This window comes from Notothenia coriiceps, unplaced genomic scaffold (assembly GCF_000735185.1).
Source record: "Notothenia coriiceps isolate Sejong01 unplaced genomic scaffold, NC01 NC01_scaffold00000495, whole genome shotgun sequence".
Classification (NCBI taxonomy): Eukaryota; Metazoa; Chordata; class Actinopteri; order Perciformes; family Nototheniidae; genus Notothenia; species Notothenia coriiceps.
Genome location: NW_011333196.1, coordinates 23,030 through 50,536, shown reverse-complemented (window position 1 = coordinate 50,536; position 27,507 = coordinate 23,030). Strand labels below are relative to the sequence as shown.

The 27,507-nt window shown below is 39.1% G+C and overlaps 1 protein-coding gene across 1 annotated transcript in view; it reads right to left on the bottom strand.

The window, feature by feature from the left end:
* LOC104954836 (roundabout homolog 1-like) overlaps positions 1 to 27,507 on the bottom strand; it is a 92,875-nt gene that overhangs the window by 48,135 nt on the left and 17,233 nt on the right. Inside the window, exon 2 of the mRNA XM_010782025.1 lies at positions 22,032 to 22,358. Within this exon, the coding sequence (XP_010780327.1) occupies positions 22,032 to 22,358 (327 nt within the window). The remainder of the gene's footprint in view (positions 1 to 22,031; positions 22,359 to 27,507) is intronic.

Here is a 27,507-nt window from a genome sequence, read left to right as displayed (position 1 = left end):
AGATCGTGCCTCGAACCTTGCCCATCAACGCAACCACACTCTCCCATTGTCGTCGTGTGACTCTAAAGATACACAAACATAGAAAACATACACAGACACACAACAAATCACACAAATACCTTACTCCTCTCTCTTACTTCTCTTCCAAATTAACAATATTATACAAAAAAAACATGTTAGTAATATACAGCACAGTTTACCAAGATAACACAGTCTAATTCAAAAAGCGTTAATTCAAACGTTATTTGTACAATTGGTCATGGCCGGGAGCAGGATGGCAAAAAATAATAGAAGCCGGGGTGACACGATAAAGACCAAACTGTGGGGACGACCATCCCGATGTCGCAACAGTTCGTCCAAAGACAAGTGTAGCGTATAATAGTTTCTTCCCTTTTTACATACACGGTGTACACCTCTCCACGGGACCGACAACACTTGCCCCATGAGTGTAGATCGGGGAATTAGGTCGCTCAGCGCCTACACGCTCTATATGCTCTATCAGACTAGCTCTACCCTCGAGATACATATCATTATTTAATCAGACTCTATCTACGTCTCTGTCCGAAAGTCAGAGTAGCTCTACGTACCAATCAGTATCTCACCAATAACGTATTTCCGAAAACTTTACTTCGAATACCACGTGTATACATTTGCACCTTTGCATTGTTTCCGAATCTTACTAACAGATATTTTTTGTAATTTGTAATTTATTAGTCAACGAAAGTAAAGAAAATGCCGAGAAAAAAAAAATAAGCGTCGAGTAAGAATACTAATGGGGGTAAAAAAAGGGTGTCCGGTTGTTATCGAACTTTTTTTTTTTTCCCCCGTTTTTCCTTTTCGACGATTATCACTTTCTAGACTCACACACGGACCAACATATCTGGTGCGTTGGAAAGGCCAAGCTTCACGAGCACCCACGAAAAAAAAATCTCGAAAAAGTCCCACAAAGGCTTGGGAAAAAAGTCGGAGGCCGAGCAAAATGTGACGGTCCTCAGGCTCACGCACCGACGGTCCAGTAACGCAGGTAGCGACACACCGCCAGTACTCATTGGCCAAACGCACGGACGAAGTATTTCGGTTTGCGCCCTTCGGGGAGTGTCGACTAGTGGCTTGTTGTTGTTGTCTCACCCGCTAACACGGGAGTCGAGGAAGACCTGACGAAGTCTTCTGGTCTAAAAAGGGTCCATCCATCCGACGCAGAGCGCAAGGTCACCTGGCGTGACGGACCCGACACGACAACAATCAGAAGAGGTAGCACACACAGTTCAGAACCGGTTCTTCGGTTTAGCTCCGGCTCTTTTCACACTGCCCAGAGTCCGACTGGTGCAGCGTCATTGCGTCATCGTTTGCGTCATGAAGTAACCGTTTGCGTGCCTGCTTCATAAAGCCAAACCGCGCGGAAGCCCCTCACAGCTGACACCGACAACAACAACAATGGCCGATTGTGCTCCAGCTTCCTCTGGACCTCTTCAGAAGACCAGATTCCCAGTAGGTAGCTGGTCTCTTCAGTGGACCACTGCTGCTTGTTAAGTTTCTCCATCGTTGTGTACAAACTGGATAAAACGCCGGCTTTTTGTTGTTGTTCAGGAGTTGATCCCGCCCCTGCCCCTGCCCCCACCTCGACGTAAGCGTGACGTATGTGGTGCTTTTGCTCTGGCCGGACAATTTTTTGGTGCTCAAAATGAACCGGATTCCGGAGCTAAGAGGCTGCTCCGCTGCAGTGTGAAGAGGAAAACCCGGTGCTTTTCAAGCTCCAGCTCCGAACCGGCCCTTAAACACCGTTGGTGTGAATGAGGTATCTGTGATTCTCAAGCCAGACACTTGGCATCTCATCTTCGGTGCAAGTTCATCAATGTTTGGGGTCAGGCTCTGAGCTGAGGAAATCCTCAAGTGGAGTGAAGGTGTGCGTGCAATATACCGACGGGCCAGATCTAATAGTAATTAAAAATTATCCTGCGGGCCGAAATTAAATCCACCAATGGCCTGGTTTGGCCCTCGGGCCTTTAGTTTGACGCATGTGCCCTACAGTTAGCAGTGTGCATCAAGACAGCAAAGTGGTGAGTGATTGCGTGTAGTAAACTTCCTCCGTTAGCGGACACATCCAACATATCCATACACATATTAAGTCATACATGTCCGACTCAAATGAGGAGTATGTTTTAAATGAGCAACTAGGAGGTATATTAGAATGTTAAGCGTAGTTAGCTTGTTTTTGTTGTTTGCTAGATTGAAGTGCAGTTGCTGAGAGCATATTTGCGCAGGGTTGCCAACTCTCACGCATCTGGCGTGTGTCACACGCTTTCACTCTCAATTTCACGCTGCCCAAACTATTGTCACGCCAAAAACAAGATGAACCGGCGATCGTTTTTGGTCGGTTATTTACAATGTTGAGTTGACAGCAGCTCAAGCTGTCAATCCGGTCCCTCCCCGCCCCCACCACTCTTAACAACGTTAACAGACAGCAGAGCAGTGGGAGCCGGTTGGTCAATCCCCGACCCGTATTGCGCATGCGCAGATCTAAGATCCAGTAGAAATGATAAAAAAGTAAAAGTCTGGTGCTTATTGTTCTACTAGGCCAAAATCGAGTCAAAGAGTATATAAGAGTGTGTTAATTAATATATTTGGCAGTTTGGAGTAAGTCGGTAGATTTGTCTGTGTGTGTGTTTCATGTATAGGCCTCTCACGATAATTAATTTTGTTGGATACTTTTTCCCGGAAATCATCGCGAATAATATTGTCGGCACCGTTGTATGACCACTTTAGACATAATGATAATATATAATAATAATTCAAGTACATCCTTTCAAACTGCTAGTCACATCCTCATGTAAATGGCAATTTATCGAGTTCATTTTTATTTATCGTACGATACGTCAATTAATTGCTTGTGACAGGCACACAATAAAACTAGTGGAAACAAACATGTGTTTGACTTTCATTAGTGAATGAAACTGTGTGCCCTTTATAGTCTGTGTCCAATATTGTGTATTTGTATATATTGTATATACATATCCTATATATATGCTAAGGTCCCGCTGCTGACACGATAGCAGTCATTTAGTGCGCATATGTGTAATTAAACCCATGATATCAAAATCTCACTCCAGCCAGGTACCCAAAGTTGGCAACCCTGTGTTTGCGACACATATAACATCTAATGGATTTTTAGGGTAAACATGAATGGATGCTTCAGGGTCCTATACCATCCAAACAAAATGCACATTATACACGTTTGCTGTTAAAACGTACACTATGCTGATGCTAACTCTGGCTCAGACTTTGCGCAGGAGGTTTCAGGTTTCTTTGCTCGTGTTGTGTAAAAAACGTTTGTTCTGTCTATATGTGTCAGCATTTGCCTATTAGACCAGGATTGGCTTGTTTTTAATATTTTGAATGTAACTAATATAGCTTGCCTGGGGTATGTTAGAAGCTCAGATTGTAGGGAAGTTCACAAACATCTCCTTATTCACTAGAAGAATGTGAGGAGTCAAGTCAGAAATGATAAGATCAGACATTTTAGAAGACATAAACATAGGAAAAACTTGTTTTTAATGAAGGGACTCTATGAAATCTAATGAAAAACTGGATGAAATGACATTGAGTTACACTACATTACATGTCACTTGTTAGACGCTTTTATCCAAAGCGACTTACATACTCAATACTGTGGACAATCCCCACAGGAGCAATTTGGGGTGGAGTGTCTTGCCCAGGGACACAACGACATGCTGACTGCAGTGGGGTTTGAACCTGTGACCCCCTGATCCGAACACCACGCACCACCCACTGCACCACATGCCTCCCTCGAGTTAATACTACAATCAATTAAAGAACTACAAAGTAAGATGAGCAAAGTTTAAATATGTTGTTTTTCCTTTTCTAGGTTTAAATTGTGTCACTGGTATAGATCTAAATATACATCTGTGGTTATGCTTAAAAGCAAACCACATTAGCATTCTGCAGCCGTGGAAATGTGCGCATTAGGGTAGAGGAACACATCTGTTATTCATCTGCTACTATATATAATGTGGTGCTCTAAGGATGCTATCAAACATGGAGCACACACAGCCACCATTCCTCTGATTAAGTTTGCACAGACACTGATTTCATTTCAGGCTCCCTGTGCATGTATTATACTTGCAACATTTGATCGTGCATGGGTTTGATTGCTACATTTTCTTACAAGCAATAATGTTTTTAAAACAGCAATAAAAATTTGAATTTGTGTCATACTGTTGTTTCACATGTATGAATGATAGTGAAAAGAATAATTGGTTATACATGTACGAGCGCTTTGATTCCGTATTGCAAAATACTGTAAATAAATATTTTTGCAAGACACCTCCATTTTTAAATATTTAAATCCTATTCTGAATTAATTAAATGAGAAACATCATGTAGAATATGAGCTATCAGACAGAATTGTCCAAGTAACATGTGGTATTTCTCTTATCTTCCATTCTTCTACTGACAAATATATTATTCTGCTGGCAGACCAGTTGCTGACAGCTTGTGAAATCAGCTGTTACCATCTCTCTGACCTCTGAGACCTGAGACAGAACTGCCATGATTACTAGCCCCAGAAACAGCACTTCATCAGAGCGGGATGGCAGGGCTAAGCCACGCGTGACATTTATTGTCCTAAAAGAAGTGACTAAGGGACAGTATACATAACATCTGTTAAGCCCCTGCCATTCAGAACTACAAATATGTAATATTTTGATATAAATCAGATAGATGAGATGTATGTGTACATGTGTTAGTCTCTATAAATGCAGGTCAAGTGAACACACTACATCTAGGTTTAATTTGTACTATTGATATATTTCAATTCAACATTTAAACCTAAAAATGAATATGCAAGTTATTCCATCTTTCTCCTTGACACACAATTCATTATATTAAACCAAAAATAATAATTTCGGCAGCATATTTTTCATGCTTGATTGTGATAAATTCTAGCTAGATTGCTGCTGTGAAAATGAGTAAAATTCTGACGTGCTTTGCATAATTCATATTAAAAATAAGGGTGTGGAAGAGACACGGATTTGTGTTCTAATTGGCATGAAAAATATAAAAACAACACAATTGTGGGTATTGGTGCATTATGTGCTTTTAATGTACGTGCGGAGAGGCATTTATATGTGTGTTAATGAATGAGACGTCTCAGTGCTGAGGGCTATATCGCTCTGAAGATCCTTTTAATTATCTTCAGTCCCACTTCACTGTCTCCTAGTTTTCCTTTACCTTTACCTCTCAGCTTTATCCACTCTTTCAGCTCCAAGCGCCTCATCTCATGCTGTCTGTATCTGCGCTTCTTTGTTATATTGCCGACATAGCCTTGGGAAGTCTGGGAGGCACAGTAAAGGGACTTTTTCACAGAGAAAAACTGAGATTGAGCAAACAGAGAGGACGTTTATATTGAGAGCTGTTTTGCATGATGAAATATTCCATCTTTCTTATTGTATGGCATTTAAAGATAATGTTCTTTCCTATATTTGAGAACATGACATGTCTCCTCTAAACATCTACTGTTATGGTGCTTCTGAATAATAATACAGGGTTGCCAGGTAGAAGTAGATGGCTCTGGTTCTGTCTCGAGTCATAAACCCTTGAATATTGGCCTTGATGACACAAAAAAAAGGGATTTAGTGTCTGGGTGTGAAAGGAAGCTGCCAGCTAAACAAACACAGAGATTGTGAATATTAATTATCACTACATCCGCACATAGCAACACAATTAGTTGGAAAAATATTGAAAGTGGCTGTTTGAATTATGCAATGTCAACATCACAAAATAATTCTGATGTTCAAAAGATAAAAGGTAAGACAACAAAGCACAGCTTCTTAAAGTCGCAGTGTCGGCGATACCAGACACAATTCAATTACTGGTACAATTTGATAATTTTTTAAGGCGCTAAAAAAAGGAATCTCATTTTATTCATTAGACCAACATTTAAAAAAATGCAAAAGGAAAAATGCAAAATTAAATATTTAATGTTAGCACTAGTTTTTAGGAATAGGGCTACGTATTCTAGAAACAGAGACACACCCTTGTTTTGGTGCTGCCTCTACAGAGTGTACCTTACACAGAATCACACACATACTATTTTGTATATGAGACAATAATGGGGAACACATCACTGGCCATCAAAGCCCTCAGTGAGCAGCTTCAACAACAGCAGCTCCATCACAAACCTGTCTGCACATTCCAAAGTATTCCCACAGGAGAGAGATGAAGCGAGGCTCCAGTAGGAGGAGGAGGAGGTGGATGATGAGGAGGAGGAGGAAAAATGGCAGAAAATAGGGGATGCAGAACTGACAGCCAGGCAGGCAGAAGCATGGTTGTAGTGCCTTGGAATTGTTCACCTCATTATTTAGCTTTCCATTGAGGAACCACCCATCCCTCTCACACTCTTTGTCGCCTATTCCACTGCATGTTGTATATCAGCACATCTGCTGCCTATTAGAGATGAATCTTTGCTCATGGTGGGTAAGCAGTAGGAACAATACTGTATGAACAGTGTAATAGTGCTTCTGTTCTGGCAACACCTCACATCTGTGGTGTCATTTCTGTGTATTGAGATACAGTATTCATGAAGTGCAGTATCTCTGAAAATGCCCTGAAAACCTATATATATTGTTTTTACATCAGCCACATTATTAATGTATGGCGTGTCTCAATGTTATTCTCAATCAATATTAGGCTCTCACCATATCATAACCATCATCTCAGTATCCAATAATAATCTTGGCTCATTACTATGCAGATGGCATTTGGCTTTATCTCTAAGGTAAACCATACTGCTGTATAGTAGCTGTTCTGAGTTATACCCGTGTAGCTAGTATCGATGAAATTAGATAAATGATTATATACATGTTGTAACCCTTTCTGCAATAAAAAAGAATGTCTGTATATTTGTGATTTGTTTTTTAATTAAAAAGGTCTTATCAGAAATTTTCGCGTTTGATTGACAGCTGCTGGCAGGCAGAACCCCAAAAGGGGAATGAAAGAAAAAGGAACCCTAACCCTAACCCTATGGTCAGAATGTGTGCTGTTCTGCTCTGGCACCTTGTTTACATTAAAAGCACAAAAAATAAAAACCATTGTCAATCAGTTTATTTAAATAGTTTGAACTGTTTGATGAAATAAAGGTTGAGTGTAACTTAACTAAGGGGGGCCAAGTGGTATTTGCAGTTAACCCTTTCACGCATAGAGGTCACTACAGTGAACAGCTATTCAAAAGGTGTTTTCTTGTATATGCATGGGTTTTGATCGCATAGTTGAACATATAGCCACTACATACAATAGTATGAAGCTGCAGCGTCGGAGACTGCAGTTTCAGGACCGCAGTCTTGGGACCGCACCCCTAGGACCGCACCCCTAGGACCGCACCCCTAGGACCCTAGTTGTTTTGCAACATCGCCACCAAGCGAATTGGATGCCCGCAAAAATACTACCAGCGAGTATTGAGTCTCATACACAGCGAGTCTCTTTGGACATTGTAATGCTTGTTATTAACGATCTAAAAATGCATGAAAATGTGTTTTTCTTACGGAAATTAAATTATTATTATTAATAACAATTTGTTGTTAGAATTTTTTTGTTTTTTTTAATAACAAATGTATTTTGTAAGTCAGATGTAAAAATATAGTCTTTTATATTTGTATTATCAAATCTGACATACAACATAAATATATATATATATATATATATATATATATATTGTAGTAAGAATGATATAATCTGTTTATAATTGTAAATGTATATAGTATGTATACACACATTTAGATGTATATTTTGTTAAAAGAAAACAAAAACGTTATTTTAGTTTTTGGGAGAAGGGGTGGGATTAAATATGTGTAAACTCCGTCCCACGCCTTTTCGGATGTGTAATTAGATCATTTGTTTATATATCATTTGTAAGTCAATAATATTTAGTTTATCAATTTGATACTGCTTATGTTTCTACAGTATCATAATTCTCTTGTTTCATTTCATTATTACAACTTTTTTTTTGTATTGTATTACACGTTCGAAATAAATCAAATCAAATCAAATGTGTCTTTGAAGAGGTGCTTGATTACTCAAAAACAAAAACAACTGTTAGTGTGTTAATGCACCTGGCTGCCAAAGATAAACATGTTAAACAAATAAAAATTTAAAAGCACTTCACATTACTCACACTCTTTGCGTTGTCGTCTTTATATACAGTCTATGGTTGTCGATGCATGTTTCCAATTCGCTAGGTGGCAGTGTCACGAAAAACTAGGGTCCTAGGAGTGCGGTCCTAGGAGTGCGGTCCTAGGAGTGCGGTCCTGAAACTGCAGTCTCCGACGCTGCAGCTTCATGCTACTCACTACATAGGACCCTATTGCATCATCCCATACACTGCTACTCAGTGGAAAGTCAGTGTAAGTGCATGATACATTTCTGTAAACCAAGATGGACGACAGGAAGCCAGATGAACTAAGTCACCCATCGATATCTTGCCAATCCTTTTATGGAAAGCGTCCCCTGCAGGTATAACAATGTTGGTGACATTAAGTAACAACTAAGGAATCCTACAGTATAATTCATAAATTATTAAAGTATTGATTGTATGTTTGCAGGAAATTATGATTATTCACCTGTCCACTAAAGTGGACGTCATGCATAACTGGCTATATTTCAACTACAATTCATACTGGTACTGCTGCTGTTGTTCCCAGGGCCGTCCCTCCCTACAGGCAGATCACGCACACTGCGTGGGGCCTCACCTTGTGGAGGGGGACACACCTTGCGGAGGGGGCCTCATCTGAGGCGCACCTATGTGCTTATGCGGCGCAATTAGGGTGGCGCGGCACGGTTTCGCCGCTGCAAGGCTTCACTAGCACTCATCAAATAACTGTGCGTGGTGCCTCAAGTTGGTTGTTCTTGAAAATACTTCATCTGCAATATCTTTTTGGGCCGTAAATCAATATACTCAAGTTATTATAATGTAATTTTAAGTTTGCACATCTTTATTTATCATTTTTTATAAATGTACATCTCTTCAGTTCAAACTTAAACACATACTGTCCACCTGAGTGGACATACATGTATGGGAAAAAACTAGATAAAAAATAAATAAAGTTAAAATCTTGTTTTTCATGCCCCAAGAGCAATAAAAACTGACATTGGCAGTGCATTTATTTCTAGTAAATGCTAGTTTGGTTACTTCAACAAGCTTAGTTGCAAGACAAGATGTGTCAATAAATTAGATAAGAAGGCACATTTAGCAACAACTCTAATGGGGGTTGTTGTTCAAAGGCTGTGGATTATGGGAGAACAGTGACATTATCGGCTCTATGCTAAAAACGTTTCAAATGAAATGGTGCCTCTAAGTAGACATCGTTTTTGGATGGACAAATGCAATGAGGATGTCATCATGAGACCAAAAAAAATCAAATAATAATATAATATACATATCTCCATTTTGTTTTTGTTTTTTTTATTTTCTCAAAGGAAAACATCGGTTTTATCCAGCAGAGATGTATTCTCTAGCAGAAACTAAATACGCAATCAAACCTCAGATTTGATCCTTAATTTGGTTATATTGCAGCCAACTATCTTAAAACATATAATCAAGTAGTGTTTTTATGTATGGTTAAATGCATACTAACTTTATATGTCATCTTTTCAGGTGTCTAATCTGATATACATATATTTTTCCAATACACATATTATGTGTATTGGATTTGAAACTAAAAACGATGGTTTAGTAAAAAAAAAAAGCGAACCGTCTGCATATAATGCCATTATCATCCTTTGTAGATATTTCTCTGTATTAAATCAGAACATTGTAAAAAACAAACACTGAGTTGAAATATGTGCAATTTCGATGTCTGGTATTCATTCAGAATATTTGATTATGGTTGGCAATAACAAAGCAAAGTGTCCGCCTTTTCTAGATCACATAAGATTTTGATTAACTTAATGACAGTGTAAAAAGTTGGCATTTTTATCATAAACACTAACAAACAATCATCAAACCACAATTACATATAGCGCACATCTGGGAGAGCGTTCCTTTTTCATTTTCACGCCCTGAAGGGACTGTAGGGTTGCACTGAGATTTATTTATTTGTTCCAACTAAAATTACCGTTAACTTTTACCAGGTGATATAATACCACACGAAGCACGTACTGTGAGCCATTCCCCATACTGTGAAAGTTGCACATTTCTTGTTTATTTTGCACTTATTACATTTTCTATATCATATTCCTGTTGTATTTCCTTTTGTATATTTATATTTCCTTATATTAAACATTTCTTACATTTTTTTCATAATATAATAATTTGGAAATAATGTTTATTAAACCTTTATTTACTCTTATTTCACAATGTAATTATTCTTTCTCTATGCACCGTACACCAAAGCTGATTCCTTGTATCTGGCAATAAAGCTGATTCTGATTGTGATCTTCTGACGGGATCAGGCGGAAAGCTTTGGGTAATGAAAACTGACATGAGGTTGAAATGAAAAAGTGACGTGAACTTTGACCCCCGGGATGATAGCATTAACCCCGAGCACATATATGACTGCTGGGTGCTGTTGACTGTGACGTTATGGAGTGACAGATAGACGATGGATAAGGCTAATATCTCAGCAAACGCACAACCATCCCTCTTCTCTCAGTGACAGCGGGATTACTCAAGCGTGCTGTAAGCCCTTAATACTTACACACTGACAAATCCACAAGTAAAATATAGGAGACATGTCACTACAGCATTTAGTGCAGCATTGCAAGTTGTGAGTTGATGACGGCATTTCACTGTTAATTAATTTCAGTTGTAAGAAAACATCTCTGCAGCAAAGCACATAAACGCTGGTTATTTGGCTCTGGGAGGGTGCCATATTGCAAACAAGTTAATAAAATACATATGACAGCAGAGTAATATGACACGGCAAGCGTGGAGTTTTCTTTATTCGGAAATGGATAAAATATGGCTGCATCATGGCTCCGAGGCTGCAGGGAAATGCAACCGGCAGCGAGCGGGAAATGGGGGAAAAGATTTAGTGTCGGGGGAAATGGGCTGAGCTAAACAGTGTCTCCCCAGCAACAACCAGAGCTGAATAGATTGCTCAAGACAATATGATATCCAACATGGTTTGGATGGGTGGTTGGGGGGGCATGCAGAAGAAACACCCAATGTGTACACAATTTCACCCACATAGAAGTCTTCAAACGACAGATGTGTTGGTTTGACTCCACGAGGCTACTTCTTTCTCCTCTCTCTTGGTCTCTCCTCGTCAGCAACTTATCCTCAGAAGGATAAGAGGAAAAAAAAAGTGCGCACATGCAACACAGCCAATAAAGATTCATACAGTATGCCTATACAGTAATGTAAATAATTCACAGCGCCTGGCAGCTTTTGATCCCATGTACTGAAAAACTAGATGTTTTCTTAATACTGTCTGTGTTGCGGATGTCGATAACGCATCATGAACATACTTATAATCTGTTAACAGCAATGTAGAATTAAAGTACATGAGTGTCACTTAGTTACATTTTGCAGAGATCCTATTGATTTGTTTTATAATGCATTCCAATCACTGTTATTATGATATAACAACAGGGAATATAATGCATTCCTTATTATAGGGAATGTTATAATACCCATTCTGAGGAGGTATTGGGTGATTTAAGGTAAAAAAGGGGTGTATTATAAATTACACACTAATAAGTCACTATCAAGTGATTTAAGTAAAGCAAATACAAATAAATACATCTAAAATGATTTTTTATCTTCATTTAAACAGCAATGAAGAAGTGTTATGACACTTGACCTTATAAGTATAAAGATTTATAAAATGAATTACGTTGAGTTATATATTGTTCTGGAGCATTATGAACGTTTATGAGTGCTTATAACTACAGTATCATAATACACTGATAAGCATATTTTAACATAAAAAAATATGCATATATTTTTACTTACAAAGTCTAAAACACACCCCTATTCTAAAATGAAGGCTCCTGTTGCTAAAGGCTATACAAACAAAACAATTTATTTTATAATTAATGGTATAAGTAAATCATCTGAAAAAGAGTGCAAAGATGTAAACTGTTGTTCCACACATGAATCTAGAGCGCAGTACCCACACAGACGGAACTTTACATTCTAATAATATTACCACACACCCGAGGAGCCATATGTTTTTTGTCAGACGCTCTTGAATACTTCCCTTTTCTTCTCCTTTCACCGTGCCGCTGCTAGCCAAACAAACTCTTTCCCTACGTTCTGGCACAGATCTGCCTCTTTGGGAACGCTGAGCCTTAGGCAGGAATATAACGACTCAAATTGTTTAGACAATACTTGCAGCGCACTGGGCCCACTCTCCACACTGTAAACACAAACCAGCTGTCCCCGGAGTGTGATTCCTATTCACTTACTGATCTAACCGAAAGCCAACTGGGAGAAGTAGAACAAGGGAGCGGGGGGGGACAGGATGAGGAGCATTCACAAACTGTCACAGTCAATTGCATATAAACACTGATATCTGACTGTGAATGAGGGGCTTTTACAATGTGTGTATGTCTATCACTCCTAGTCCGGGAGGAAATGACAACTCTTCTTAGACGCACCGCTCTACCGCCACTTAGGATTTTTTTTGCTTTCATCCAGAGTGACTACAGTGACAGCCATTTGAAGTGGGGAGCCATTAGTTCATGGATTTTTTCACTATTAAATTTCACTGATACAAACCTAAACAGTTTATTTTTTCATTCAAATCTTTAATTGAGTTTTCTGAATGTGTTTTTTTATGTATTTTGTCATAGTCATCAAAGTCAAATAAAATATTTGTTTTGTTATTTTGTTAGTGGGTGGCTCCCTTTGTTGGGAGGAGGGCAGGTTAAACCGTTGTTGACTGCTTGGATTGAAGAAGTGGATCATGTATAACAAAAAATATGTAAACTTTGAAAGGTGTTATATTCCTCTTTTGTAATAATGTGTTGCCTCTTTCACTTTAAAACACAGGAGTTTTTGAAAATGTGTGGATCACAAAAGTTAACTGCGTCTGAATCTACAATAAGTATAACGTTAATAAAGTGCAGCTTGATAATTATATGCATTTATGCACAAATCCTGAATTGGACAGGGTGAATAGACATGCAAAGAGAACAACCTGCCAAGCATTCATGTGTTGATTTATAATTTGAATGTCAATGTTATTTAAAGCCACTATTCCAACCAGATAATAACATATCAGGAGATAATTCATTTGGCATTAAGTGTGAAGGGGAAAAAAATAAGAAAACAATTGAGAAGACATCTGAAAATCTCTCATTCCATTTTGTGTTACACAAAGTGCCAGGATTCAATGTTGGACTATGAGGTACAACAATTATATTTGCAACATCTGTTTGGGGAGGGGAGAAATATGACTATCCAAATGTTCCTTCTGTTCAGTTCTGTTCTGATTATATGTTCATCCAAATACTATATTTCTAAATAAAAAGTATTAGTGTTATGTGTAAATAAAGCATTTAAAATATCCAAATGGAAGGATCCGGATAAGACTGGGTGAATTCGAGAAAAATTAAATATCCCATCATCCATATTGTATATTGGTTGACTATTGATGTTAACACAAAGTACATCAAGATCTTTGTTTTTAATAATCATTGCTAATGTGAATAAATTGGGTAAAGGCACCACTAAAAGAGTTTGGTAAGTTCATGTACATCCATTTATATAATGGATCATCAAAAAGAGGAATGACTCTGATGTGAAATTACAATATTGAAAATCAAAATATCATTTTGATATATTGTATGTTAATGTCTGTACTTTCATGCTATGTGACGTTGTGTGTCTGTACCATTGTCATTCCCTGTGGCTCATCACTTCATCACTGCAGTGTTGTGTCCTAACCTTCAGTCCTGCCACAAGCATCACTTTCCTCTCGCAAATGGCAGTGTCCAATTAGTTTAAAAACATCATGTATTCCTCTCTCTTACTGGATCTGGTCTTCAAAAAAAACAGGTCTTCTATCCAATAACCTTTAGAGTACACTGGCTGTGACTTTGCCTTCACCTCAATAAAGCTCTCCATGATTGAATCAAGTGGCCGAGGTCAATAGGACATATGTTCATTTCCCAGGGTCCTCTAGAGCCCCCGCAGGCAGAAAAAAATATGCTGAGTGTCTTCTGTGACATTTATTGGAAAGGAACTGAGTTACATGCCTTTTTTCCCCCCGTTTCATTTTTTTCACTTCAAGAAAATAGGCTTCACTCGTCCGTGTGTGTCTGCTGTGAGCATGTTGTGTGTGTGCTTACACAGTATTACGACCCCGTGGTCACGCTTCAGGCACCGGCACATACTGCATCTGTCACTGTCTCCACCACGTCCCCTCAATTTTCTGCAAAGTAGTTTCACTTCTGTGCCTTGAAGGACAGACACTTCTTCCCCTCTCTCGTCTGTTCCCGTCTGTCACTCCTCTCCCGCTCCTATTGCTTTCAGCCTGTCAGCCTGTCTTTTGTCAGCCGTCTACACACTTTTCATCGTCTCTTCCTTACTGCACTTTAATCCTGGCGGCGTTAGTAAAAGTTATAATGCGGTAAATTCATTCAGAATCGAGTTGGGGCTTTTACGAGTAATTAATTTCCTGCTGTAGCTTTCACATTTACTTTGTTGATAAAAGATCAAATAACTAACTCACTGGTATTTTATTTTTCAATGTGCTGCGCCTTCCCCGTCTGGGAGTCCATGAACTCATCATATTATATAAAATGACAAGTTGTTTGAGACAGCCAATCTTGTGTCATGACAGTTAAATGTGTATCTGTAGGGACAAGTGCAGAGCATTAATTATTCATCGTTTTAACTAATGCCATCATATCTGCACTGGAATTATTATCTACATGCAAACACTACATTTAGAATTGTATTAAAAATGTGTTATATTTTAAGTTTATATCTAAGTATTGTTGACAGATCTGCTGTTTAAGTGGCTGTGACAGACCTCACGTACCTCACCTACATTAAAAATGCTAAATTGGCTTTAGTTTGGTTTGATGGAAAGGAAGTATTTTTGTCAATAATGTCTTAGTAGACATATGAAACCAGACAGAACATCCTGAACTTTTGACCTATGCTCATTGTGCATTTTAGAATGTGCAAGAAAAGCATAAAGTTTCGAACACAATTCTAGGACGGCCTTGTGGTTTTTGACACCTGGAGAGCGGTTACAATGGTTGACGAAGACAATGCGTCACAGGATGCGTAAAGACTTGAACCAACATCCTGGACCAACAAATCTTAGAGACAATAGAGACAGTTTTGTTAAGTTTGTTTCTGTTAATAAATTAACGTATAAAGTTTGCATATTTTAAATTGAAAGAAATCTACTTTCATCTGCTTTCATGAAAACTGTTCTTATTCACTTTGTTCAAATTGCATATCATGACTATAGTCTTAAATGTGTTTAATTTTTACTTTACATTTTAATTGTTCATTAAGTAAGAGTTGAACCTATGTGACCTCCTCACTCAAAGAGAGGAAAGGGGATGATGCCTGATGAAGAGAGGGAGGAGGGAAGAGACTACAACATATGGTGTATAAGGAGAATAGGGACTCTTTTGGGGTTCTCTTGGGAGGCTTTTGTCCTTTGACCTTGTGTCTTTGCAAAACGTTTGTATTTTTATTTTGCATTTTTGGATCTTGTAATCCTCTATTTTTGTAAAAACCCAATAAAACTGGTTTGTACTTTGTACATTTCGACCCAATTCCTGGTCTCTCTGGTGATCTCTAAAGGTACCTGCTTGGCCTTAGAGTAAGGTAAGAACACCCTTCCTTGGAAAAGGCTGATAGTAGTTTGATAATTTGGAGCTCAAATTGTTTAAGGGAAATAGAAACCCTGCTAAGGTTAAGCTGTAGTTTTATATTGGTTACTCTGGTTGATGTGGTTTTGATTGATGCTGAAATATGACATGTGCTTTGCTTGTTTTGTAATATCACAGCTGTGATATCAGTAATTGGTCAATAAAATGTTGGCATTATGCTAATTCTTCACGAGTTAAGCGGGCAAAAATCAGTATTTCCCCTGTGGAAAGAGGGGAGAGGGGCGACAAGCTAAAGGCTAACATTCTGTATGCTCAGCTTGTTTCTCTGATGACATAAGATGAAACAGGATGAAAAAGTGCAATGTAAAAATATGTTGCGCAAAACTAAATAATAAATATCTTTGGAAAACCACAACCTTAACACATGGGAAGAGGATATGCCGTTATTAAAGGCAAACAAATAACACATAATATGATGTATGCATAAAACTCAAAAACGATACAGCACGTCAGGTGTTTTTTAGACAGATGAATGCCAAAATGATACGTAATATATCTACGACCAAAACTAAATTATGTGGTATTTTGAGCGCCCCTACATTTCCCCAGGCATAAAACTCTCCTCCACCCAGCAGTCCAAAGCTAGTGTGCTAGCAGTGTTAGCACCAACTCATTCTCTCCAGTCCTGGCAGCACGGCGGAACAGACTGTGAAATGGTTTAGTGATAAATCCACTACACTCACAGCTTTCAAAAGAAAAGTGACAGAGTGGAGTCTGATATCATCCTCCAGACTGTTACACTGACAAACACCCGACCTGATGTGTTCATCATTAGCAGTAACACACTGGTTTATATCCAACATGTGCAGATGTGCTGCTGCCATTTAAACAGCCTGTGTTTTACCTGCCTAGTACACCTGTGAGTGTGCATACAGAAGTGCTTAACACTTTGGCACACGCTCCAGAGATGCGCACAGATGTTGTGTTCACTGTAGCTGGGTGACATGTAAACTGACATGATGTATGCTGCAGTATAGTCAGTTTAATGTCAGTGTAGAAATAGGTTTAAAAGTGATAACCGTGTAGAAAAAATAATGTGTTTTCTAAACTTGTTGACTAAGGACACATAAGTGTTCCTTTATTACATGTTGTGAAGCATTTTTATTAAAACAATGAAATGTTTTTTGATACACCTACCGTGAGTACTCCTTATAATGGAGTTGTATGCCTTCCATTATTCTGCTCTGTTACTATAAGTGTCATAACACAGTATTATTGCCTGTGTGATTTTCGAATGACATACTTCATACGTTTCATGATGATACTTGATGGTGTGTGTGTGTGTGTGTGTGTGTGTGTGTGTGTGTGTGTGTGTGTGTGTGTGTGTGTGTGTGTGTGTGTGTGTGTGTGTGTGTGTGTGTGTGTGTGAAAAAAAATGGTGCTCGTCAAAGAAAATTATTCCAAAAGCATCCACTTACTGTGTACAACAGAGTATCCATAACCAGCCATAACAAATGAAAAGCTGTCATTATTCAAACACCGTCCCTTTTAGTCAAAGCCACCTTTAAGCAATTAAAACCCTTCAGAAAACTAACAACTCACACATTAACAAAACCAGACACATGACCTGACACATTGGTGTATTGACAGAGTAAGGTCACGCCTTCTTTTAACACTCCCCAGTCTTCTTATAAACTCCCCAACTCAGCACTTTAGCTAAAGGGGGTTCTGTTTAACTCTCCAGCCCCAGGCTGATCCATGAATCTGCGTGACCTCTGCAGGATGAAGCAGGGAGACATAACTCATCCAGGCAGCTTCAACAAGTCCTCTCTGTGTGTCCCCCCCCCCCACCTCCTCCCTCGACCTTAAAACCTGACAGCAAATTTAGTGAACTCCAGAGTAATAAACTCTATCCCTTGAGGGCCGAGCTTCTCTGGGTTTAAAATGCTGATCTGGCATTACCGTGATACGATTGACCATCTCTTTCATTATAATGCAAAAGGTGAAACGGATACTAGAGGGGTGTTATTATTCTAAAACCTTTGCGGAATATCTGCCCAGGAGACAGAGCCTGGGTAAGCTGACACAGCAGAGCAGAGCAGGGGATGGACAGTATAAGGATGGGGGGGCTTTGCAGAGAGTGAAGGCCTGGCATTGGTTGTTAACCCCTATCAACAAAATGTCCTAACTTTAGAGTCTTTCCAAATGCCGACTACTTTATTGTGATCTATTTGATTCTAATGACATACTTTTGAGGTTGAGTCATTCTGAGTGGAGAGAGGAGAGTTGCTTTCAGTGTTTGACAAACATTAACAAGATAACTGAAAAAAAATACATTAAGAATTGCATTGATTGAAAGCACTGCATTCTCCGTAAGTGCCATATAGATGTCAATAGGTTTAACAAATGAACTAGCAAGTGATTATCTTTATTAACAATGCATTATTTTATAACTCATTTGATTAAGAACCAATATGTGAGCTACTCACGGGATAATCACGAATGTTCATCCTTAGAACAACCTTGTTGGTTGCGTTAAATAAGAGTGAATTTCTGTAAAACATGGTTCCTAAGGCAAGTGAGACTTGTAAGAATTGTTTTAATGCCAATCAGAGTGTAACTTAAGACTAATATCCCATGCTTTAAAAACTGCTAGAGCCCATACAGTGTCCCTTTAGAGATCACTTCCTGTCTGTCTTCTTCTGCTGATTTATGTCCTCTTTTTATTTTTATTTTCTGGGGACAGTTTAGCAATTGCGAAACCACAGTGTTTTGCCCTCCACAAATATATAAGTATTCAAAAAGTATTCAATATTGTTTTCTGACTGATGGAAACCAATACATTTTGTATGGCCACAACAGACATTAAATTGACCAGACTTCTTTCTGCCGAGTGATATGACTGCAAACAGTCCTTCGATAAGAGCGTCCTAAGCCACCGTCTGCTAACTTTAGCAGCAATCTGCAATCACAAAACAGCACTTTGAATGTCCTAAGTGACCAATCAGAATTGAGTATTTCACCAAGCCGTGTAACAAAACGCGGCCAAAGGTAGTTAGACACCATTGCATGTGGAAAGTCCTTGGGTCTCATTTATAAACGTTGCGTACGCTCAAAAGATGGCGTACTTCAGTTTCTAAGCAATCTATAAAAAACAAACTTGACGGGAAAATGTGTGGTCCTCCACGCAAACTCTGACCCATGAAAAACGGGAGAGACGAGAAACTGCGACACCGTTGGCAGAAGGAAGAATGGAGAGAAATATGTAAAAATAATACCATAAATTAAAATAGTACCTCATGTATCATATATGAAGAAGTCATTTTCAAAAAATTATTAAATCCAATCTTAAAATGATTAAACAAATGTCCGTTTGAGACCCCTCAGTGCACACAAAAACATAACTTGGAGAAATAAATAAATACGGAAATGTTATTGATCACCCCTCGATTATTTTCTCTTGTTAAGAAATGTATTCTCTATGTTTAATCATGTTTTGATAATAACATCCAATACTTGATAAGTCGCTCATAAAACACCGGAGGTATGGAAACTAAGAACACCATATGTGGTAAATTGTACAGCTAATACAACACAACACATTTGTTTTATTTCCTTTAACTGGTGGATAGAGTTGCTGCAGGGGGGTTGAGATGCAAAGGGTGCAGTGGAGACGCTGCGCACAGCTGATTGACAGCTGGAACACAAACCACGAAATAAAAAAATAAAAATTCAGATCAAGTCGTCATGACTCCAATAATTTCTTACAGTTTCTCATCATGGGGGTGTCTCCTGTCCCCGGCACAAACACACTGACACACTGCCTGAGGAAGGTTATGTTTATTTGTTTTGTCATTAACTTTTTTCGGACCACTTATTTATTTATTTTGGTGACGATCCGACCTCCATGCTCTGGATCTCTGGTTCAAACTGCATCCACCAAACAATGTGATTTGTCTCCACCTCCCCAAAAGAACCGACCTCTGACACGGTGTGAAATGTCTTTTTTAGCTGTTCTGTCGTCATTTCCTGTGATCTTCTTCATGCAGTCAGTCTAAATTAATATTAATACGGAGCGTTTCTGTGACTATTCATAGGCAAATATGGGCGTTACGTGAAGCCCGCAAAAGCTGCGCCGCATTTCAAGTTGATTGTGATTTATAAAAGGGAAACCGGCGTAGGACGTGCGTGCGCAGTGTTTTATAAATCGGAATATTTGTGTCCGTATTTATTTGCTTTGTCCTACGTAAGCCACCTTCCCACGTGAATCCTACGCAAAGCTTTATATTTGAGGCCCCAGGACTTAACTCTTGTTTTTTACCAGATACACAAACCATATGATCTCGTGCCCTCTGCCTGCTTCTACACATTCCATCACCTTAGCAAACGTATATATACACACACACACACATATGATTGGCTGCTGCATGCAACCTGACAGATTCCTGCCTTAGACAATTTGCAATGAAAGGCTGTTTTAAATGGCAACAGCACACACTTGACACTTAGAGCTCCAGGAATCAGCGAGTTGACACTACTGTCACCTGTTAGGAACACGCTCAGCACTTGTTAAAACCTGGGGACCAAAGCAGAGACACAGCTGCCGCCTCTCTGACAGGAGGGTCGCATTGTTAACGTACACCTGTCCCTTAGCTATAAAATGCAAGGAAGCAAAGTAACAATTGAACAGGCTTTAAGATGTACATAATGTTTCATGTCTATTTAGATCAATGCTATTGGTTGAGTTGTAAGAAGACACTCAAATCAAAGTAAATTTATCAGGACTGTGATGTGAGATGAAAAGTATTTCCTCAAAACAAAAAGGCAGTTTGAAGGTCATGTTGAGGAAGTATTTTCAGACATTTTCAAAAAATATGACTTTCTTTGAAGATGGATATTTAAATCACCACAATCATCATGCACATTGAGAGATTGGGAAATCAATTAAAATGCTTAAGATGAGAGCTCAAACAGTTATTATCTGTATATCGTGCCTGGTTATTAAAGATAGGCAGTAGCTGCATTAGACTGTCTCATTGTCAGTTATTTTGATGGACAGGATCCTAAAATATTGTCATAATATATATTCTTTTGATTGTATAAATGACAGTTAGACATAGGCTTACCATGTAAAGTCTGTCATTTAAATCTAATAATGTTTTGAAAAGAAATCAGCACATTTCTCCTCACTGTCTGCGTTTTTTTTACATTGGAAGTTTTCTACTGAAGCTTCTGAACAAAGCTTTGAATGTCTGTAAATAATCTTAGAGGTGCAGCCTTCAGTGCGGTTGCTGTTTTTGAAAGGCCGAATGCCAATAAAGGGATAAAAAAGGTATAAAGCACAATATATTGTTGATTTTACAATTAACGAGAACTGTGAAGCTCACTGTGTGTGTGTCTTTCTTTCTTTATTTATTATACAAACAAGTTCTGATTTTGCATTTAAAATGGCATGGAGAGAAAACAGAGACCTTTTCATGTCATCACTCAGTGAGCAGAGTATGACATTTGTGTTCTAATTTGTCAAAATGCCAGACCCTCTTTAGATTATTCGGTCATTGTTAAAGGAGGCCTATTCTAATTTACAGGTTCATATTTGTATTGTGTCCCTCCACTGTGACATGTTTCCATGCTTTAATGTTCAAAAAGCTCTTTAATTTTCTCATACTGCCTGTGCTGCAGCACCTCTTTTCACCCTCTGTCGGAAACCAGAGCTCAGTCTGCTCTGATTGGTTAGCTGGCCGGCTCTGTGGTGATTGGTCAACAGCTTAGAGATGTCCTGCACTTAGCATATCACGTACAATGTGTTGGAGCACTAGCCAATAGAGGCGTAAGCGTGACATGGTGATGTCATCATGTAAAATAAGTAAACAAAGGACTACAATGGAGGCGTTTCAGGCAGGGGGGGGGACTCCCTCTGGAGTGAACTTGGATTTGAGCCTTTGCAGACCATTTACATGCACACAAACCTATATAACACTACAGGAAAGGGAAAAATAAGAAGAGCACGATTTGGCCACTTTAACAAAAATATTTGGTAAATGCAACCTCCACTTCAGTATTAACCCTTATAAGAAAATAAGAAACTTGGTATACTTCTACAATGTACATGTTATGTGTATTTTCAAAACCTTGCTCGAATAATGTGTGCACATGTGTGTTATGAAAGATCTATGACCTGTAACAAGTCAACACCCAGAAGAGTAAACGGGACTTACTGGCTACTTCCAGGGACGCGTTGTGACTGATGGCCTGGCCCAGATAGTTTCGGGCCACGCACACGTAGCTGCCGTCGTCGGGCTTGCTCCGTCGCCCGTGGATGATACGCAGGAAGAAGAGGGAGCCGCTGGGCAGCAGCATGCGGTGGGAGCGGGGGTTGTCGCGGTCCGTCTCAACGCGCTCGCCGTCTTTGTACCATTCCACCGTGGGGGTCGGGCGGCCCTCGGCCTTACAGTTGAGAGTGGCTGGTTCCCCTTTGGACACAATGAGGTCAGATGGGTGCTCCACAATGCGGGGAGGGAAGTCTTCCTGGCGAAGACGAGACCCTAGAGGGTGCAAATAAGACAAAAGCAAAAGAGATAATTAGTTCTATGTTTTCACTTTACTGCCAAATTAGGTTTTTGAGACTGCATTTATCAAAACACAACAAAGACCCATAGGAAAAATCATCAAATTATCCTCCCATGTAATAAAGACTAGTACTAATCAAAACAGCTGCAGCTCTAAAGGAATTAGACACGGCGTGTTATTATTGCTGTGCAAGTGCCATGTATTAACATTAATCCAGTTTGACAATGTAATTACCAAACAATCGGAAGTCCCTCATAAAAAATGTTGCTTTTGTTTCAGCAGTTGGAACCCCGTGAGGCATTGTAAATTAAAAAAACAGTGCTGACGTGTGAAATCCTCGGGAAGTTATATCTTTCAAAACATGTCTCGCCCTAAAACATGTGTTTGAACAAACATATCAATATGCAGTTTTAGAGAAAAGCTTCAAGGGTGGATTATAATTGGATTACGTTTTTATCTGAGGCTCCACCGACAAAATATGTGGGTGGCATTTGTTTTATTAATCTAAATGTTCACTAGTGTCTGAAACTTCTACTAAGGGTTTGAATACAAGAAGTCCACAAATATATTATGATTTTTGCCAATGCTCACTTTTCTATATGGTTCTATTCCTCGTGAAATATCTTTTAAAAATCTACCCATTCCCAATAGTCAGTCATGTTACATTAATATCTTCTAATCTGTCTTGATATGTATACGTTACACACTCTGTATATGGCATATATTTTTGTATTATTGTATTCATAATGTGAACTTTGCACATCCCATACACATATTGTCGTATATTTTCATAGTATTTCTTTATATATATGAAATGTATTTCTTTAGTTTTTTTCCCAACACATCAATACACCAAAGCAATTTCTTGTATGTGAACACTTTCTTTGCCATTAACAGGATTCTGACATGGAAAATGTAATCATAGCCTTTATGTAGCTGTTTATTTTCCATAGTACTGGTATTTTAAGCTGAGAAAAGATACCTTTCCTCAACAGGAGCCATTACTCCCTATCCTCTTATCTTACTGGAGTATACATTTATTTATGCTTTGAGTTTACCATTTGGAGCCACTTTGTCAACAGTCTCTGAAATTCTTAAACCTGCTATAGAAATACGAATCAATACCTCCATCGCTGCCCACACTAACAACCACAATATCACCTCTAATGCCTTATACACTGCTGAGATGTCAATCACGCTGGTCTTCTGAAAGAAACTGTGCAGCAATGAGTCCCTTTGAGCCAGCGGACAAAGCAAACCTCCCTAATGAGATCCAGGTACACAACTCCAATGCACATCTTACATTCCTTCCATCTCTTTCCAATCCCCCAACACAGCAAATCCAGCGCACCTCCAACCCTGCCCACACACTCACTCATTTTCTCCCCTTTTTTTCTCCGGTATTGTGTATATATGTAAGACCCTAGACTAGATTCCACAAAACAAGCTACACGAGTTACTATTTGTTAAATCTAGATCCAATTCAAATGAATTAGTCCTAAACCCAAAATAGGATTGTGTTTCGAACAGCAAACAACCCAAAAAGAGGATAAAGAGAATGTGGCATTAATGTAAATGACTGTTTTCCTGTTTTATTACTGTGTGTCTGCTGTCTTTTCATGTCTACTGCAAACACTATCTCACACAGCCTCCAGTAGGTCAGGCTTTAATGTGCCGATAGCCCTGTAAAGCACATAATCGCCACCATGCACGAAAGTGATGAGCTCCTACGCTCCCGCTGCAACCAATAAATCCCACACAGACAAGTGTTTACCCGGATAGATAACACCTCACACATTGTGGAAGGGGTAAGAATTTGATCCGCTGGTGACATGTATTGTTGTACGCAAAGCATTATTAAGTAAAATATTATTCAAGAGGTGGAGGACAACCCTCTCACTTCAGCCAAAAGTGTTTAATAAGTGTGTGGGCATAGCATAAAACACTGAAAAGGTATGACAAAAGCATTACCTGCATTGTAGCATTGTCAATAAATGGACTGCTGAGATAAGGCCTTACTATTCAAATCAATTTAGCTGCAATTTGTTCCTTCCATTTGCTTCCTTTGTCTGCCTTTCCTTTAATGCTGCCATTAATTAAATCCAGCTAAAAGGACAAGTGCCAAGATGTTGTTTTGTACAGGCAGGTAATTACAAACCTACAAATCCTACTCAGAAACTCCCACACCATCTTATGTTTAAACAAAAGCACCAACAGGAGTTTATGTAATGGTCAAATGTGAGATGTTGTGTCAGGCAAAAACACGAGGAAATATAAATCAGACCTTATCAGGAAAGTTCACACAACGCACATGCATTCCCATTTACCCGTAGCATACATAGCTATGCAGTTGGGTATTTATTTGGCATATTTTATTGAAGTTATCTATCTGAGAAGTCTAAATCTCTGCTCTGTACAGCAAGCTTATATTCTTGTTAATGTTAACATGCTGATAATAAGCCAGAAACTATTATCGTAATGTAATATCTAGTAAATAGGACAAAAAAGATTTTGCAAATGTTTCGTAGTTGACACAATTTGGCCCTCGATGAAAAGTCAGACTCAAACAAACTATTAAGATTCATATTTGGAAACCAACATCACCGAATTACCACAATGACATTTTTACGCTTTTTTTCATACAAAAATGCAAGCAAAATTATGCAAATGTGGTGAAATGAATCTTTAAAAGCACTATCTATAAGAGCATACCAGAACAAAGTTATTATCTGCAATACTAAGACCTATGATATGTTATTTACATATTGCCCCCCATGCTGTATGTCAGGGCTCAAAGATAAGCATTGCCCACTTGCCCACAAATACAATGAGTAATAATAGGGTAAATCGCTCAAGTAGTTGTGACAAAAAACATGCATGAATATTTCATTCAAGCACAATTGAACATGGTTTGGATATTTAAACCCATAACAGAACAATACAAACAAGGTGGGCACTGTTTGCCTAGGCTTCCTAATTGTGTTGGGCTGATGCCTAGGGGTCCATTCAGCTCCCTAAGCCCCCTGGCATAGCAGAAAGGCAATAGAAGCCCCCCACAAGTGCCCCCCCACCCAGAAGACTAGGCTTTATCTGCAAAGGGCCAGCAGCCAGCAAAATCATTATGCAAAAACATGCACACAGATGCACAATGAAGTACATACATACACACCAAAGGTCATTTGTAGCACCTGTGCCGCCACAACTATGTATTTTTCTGTTAGTCATGCCTCAGGCAGTTTTGTTGGTTTATGAAAATCTAGAGACAGACGGAGAATGAAGCCAACAAACATAAAAGCAAGGAGCATGTCTGTGTAGTCTTGTCTCAGTCAGCGTGAAATAAGGTGGGTAGAGAATCTTTTTTCTCTTGCATCTCTCCAGAGAATCAAGTGAAATGTGCAAGAAAATATGTTGGAATAACAAGCTAGGTATTTTGTATTTTATTCAAGTAGATTCTGTGAATATGTGAGTTTGAACAGAAGGCATGGTGAGATCAATTCTAGAAAGAAAGGAGGAGGAAATGATGCACGCTGAGAATCTAATAACACAATGTGACAAATATGAGTGTAATTTACTTCAACGTTGGTGGTCTTAGACCGACCTCTCCTAGTGTCATTTACAGTACTGTGTCGTATATATTTATAATGCATGAAAGGGGGCTATGCCTACTTAGAATCAAACCAAATAAATATACAGAGAAAATATCCAGTATCACAATCAAATTAGCATGCTGCACTGAGGTCAAGCTAGCTGTCAGCTTAGTATGAAAAATGATCCTTTCCAAAAGGTAAAACACTTCAGAGAGCCAGACAGACACATGGACTCCCACCGTGATACACATGTTAAAGATGCACCACTTACTTCCCTTTTTGAAGAATTTTCTCTTCAAGGACTTCCAAAATAAAGTATGAGAGGAGCAGATTGTGACATTTATGAATGTATAATTCAGTCACCCTTTAGTGCAGCAGCTGACAGCTGTGTGGCACTATCAGCTTGCTCAGTGACTCTGACACCAAGCCCAACAGAGGTAGAGTGGTGGAAAATGGTAAATCTCCACCCGAAGTAGTGTGGGATTACCTGTGCCCGAGTGCCGCTCTGGAAGAGTAGCACTCAGGCTAATAACGGCAGGCAGATTTTGTTGGAGGCTTAACAGTGCAAAATAAATGGAACATCCATGTCTTGTTAGGGAAATGCTTTTGTTTCAGTCTGTCAAAGTCATTGAGTTTTCTTTCTTTCTGACCCATGGGATAGAACACGGATCAGGCCACACTTTTAATGGCAGGACTGAGCTTTACAGAAGCTTCTGAGATCAAAGCAGTATTCTTACAAGTCAAATGACACCACGAGTTTGAACAAATAACTATCCAAGACCAGCTATGAAGAACAAAAATATAGCGCCAGCCATTGAAGCAAATAACCTTAGTGGCCAAACGGTGGTACTACACCCCCGTTCTAGTCCGTGACGTCATATGGGCCAAAAAATACTTTTACTTATTGACTTACATTGGGAAAGAAGCGACTGCAAATCTAAACCTATGAATCTATAAAGACATGTATAGCTGTTCTTTAAATCTCTCCATTCATTTGACCTGAGCCGAGAGCAGGTGATCAGAGGGGGGTTCTTAAGGAAAACGTAAGTGTGGATGTTCTATGATCCGTATACTTGTATGACCTACAATCGTTGCAGCTTTACGGCTCCATGCACCACTGAGCAACTTTCATAGAAATGAATGGTCCTCCACCTCCAACGCTGTATTCAGTTCTCTTTATACATCCACCAAGCAAACCAATGGCCGACATCACAGTGACTACAAGCATTTCAGAAATGTGGTGTATGCAAGTTTCAAAAAGAAACAAACTATGTGAGAGCTTGTAACGGAGGTGATCTTTGGGGCCATAGATCTCGGCCTCCGTTACGAATTGTGTAGCTTTGTTGGTGGTGAAATGTATGTAGTGTGTGCATCTGTCTGTGTTTTAGTTTGTCCGTCTCTGTTTGCTGGTTTTATGTTGAAAAGTGTTCCCCTTTCCCCATGTCTGTTGCTGTTGATTGTGTGCACCTGGTGCCCTGTGTTGTCTCCTCCCCCCTCACTTGTGTCTTGTTGGTTTGATTAGTGTGGGTGTGTATTT